We start from the raw sequence: 851 nt of genomic DNA on the forward strand, positions 1-851 counted from the left end.
TTATATTATTGTTATTTTTTTCAGATTCCTGGACTTCCAGTTACCCCATTACAACACACCGTGCATAGACGTCACTTATCTGATCTACTTAGGTGTACGACCAACAGTTCGTCGAAGCAACTACCAACTCCTGCTTAAGAATTACTACGACTCCTTGGTGAGGACATTGGACCAGTTTGGCTTCGCTGACTCCAAGCCCACATTTGAAGCAATAAGCGCTACCATGAAGAGGCTCGAGTTCTTAGGGCTGGTGTTTTTCGCAGTTCTGTATCCGGTCATTTCTTGTTCGTCCACGGAAGCAATAGACGTCGAGAAGCTGGTGGCCACTGACGGAAAAGAAGGTTTGAATGATGAGATTTTCAAAGAAACTGAAATGATGGAAAAATTGAAACCTGATCTAATTGAATTAGTTGAAAAATTCATGCCAGAGTTAAATTGAAATGTTTGATTCAACGAGTACTTAATACTTTAATTGTTGTAAGCTACAAAATAAAAAAATAATAAATTAAGGAAAATGTATAGTAGTTGTTCTAAATGATTATGTATAGTAGTTGTTGTAAGTGATTATGTATAGTAGTTGTTGTAAATGATTATGCTGCTGTGTAATCTTTAGATTTCTATTCAGGTGACGATGGACAGACAGCCTAACCACCCCTAACCTTTCCTCTTATATAAAAAAGGTTTATAGCCATCAACCTGTAATATTTTATATATTACAATGCTTCCATATTGCTAATTTTTAGCATGTATATAAATTAATTTAACACTATTGAAACTTTAATATTTAATATATATATATCTTTACCAAATATCTCTTTGGTTGGATTGGATCTTTACCAAATACCTCTTTG

At 34.3% G+C, this 851-nt stretch overlaps 1 protein-coding gene across 1 annotated transcript in view; it reads left to right on the top strand.

The window, feature by feature from the left end:
• The window catches only part of LOC106679613 (uncharacterized), an 8,023-nt gene extending 7,504 nt beyond the window's left edge, over positions 1-519 (top strand). Inside the window, exon 6 of the mRNA XM_014418868.3 lies at positions 25-519. Within this exon, the coding sequence (XP_014274354.1) occupies positions 25-439 (415 nt within the window). The 3' untranslated portion in view covers positions 440-519. The remainder of the gene's footprint in view (positions 1-24) is intronic.
• The last annotated feature ends 332 nt before the right edge of the window (positions 520-851 follow it).

This window comes from Halyomorpha halys, unplaced genomic scaffold (genome assembly GCF_000696795.3).
Source record: "Halyomorpha halys isolate HHAL.00 unplaced genomic scaffold, Hhal_1.1 Scaffold210.1, whole genome shotgun sequence".
In the NCBI taxonomy this organism is placed as follows: domain Eukaryota; kingdom Metazoa; phylum Arthropoda; class Insecta; order Hemiptera; family Pentatomidae; genus Halyomorpha; species Halyomorpha halys.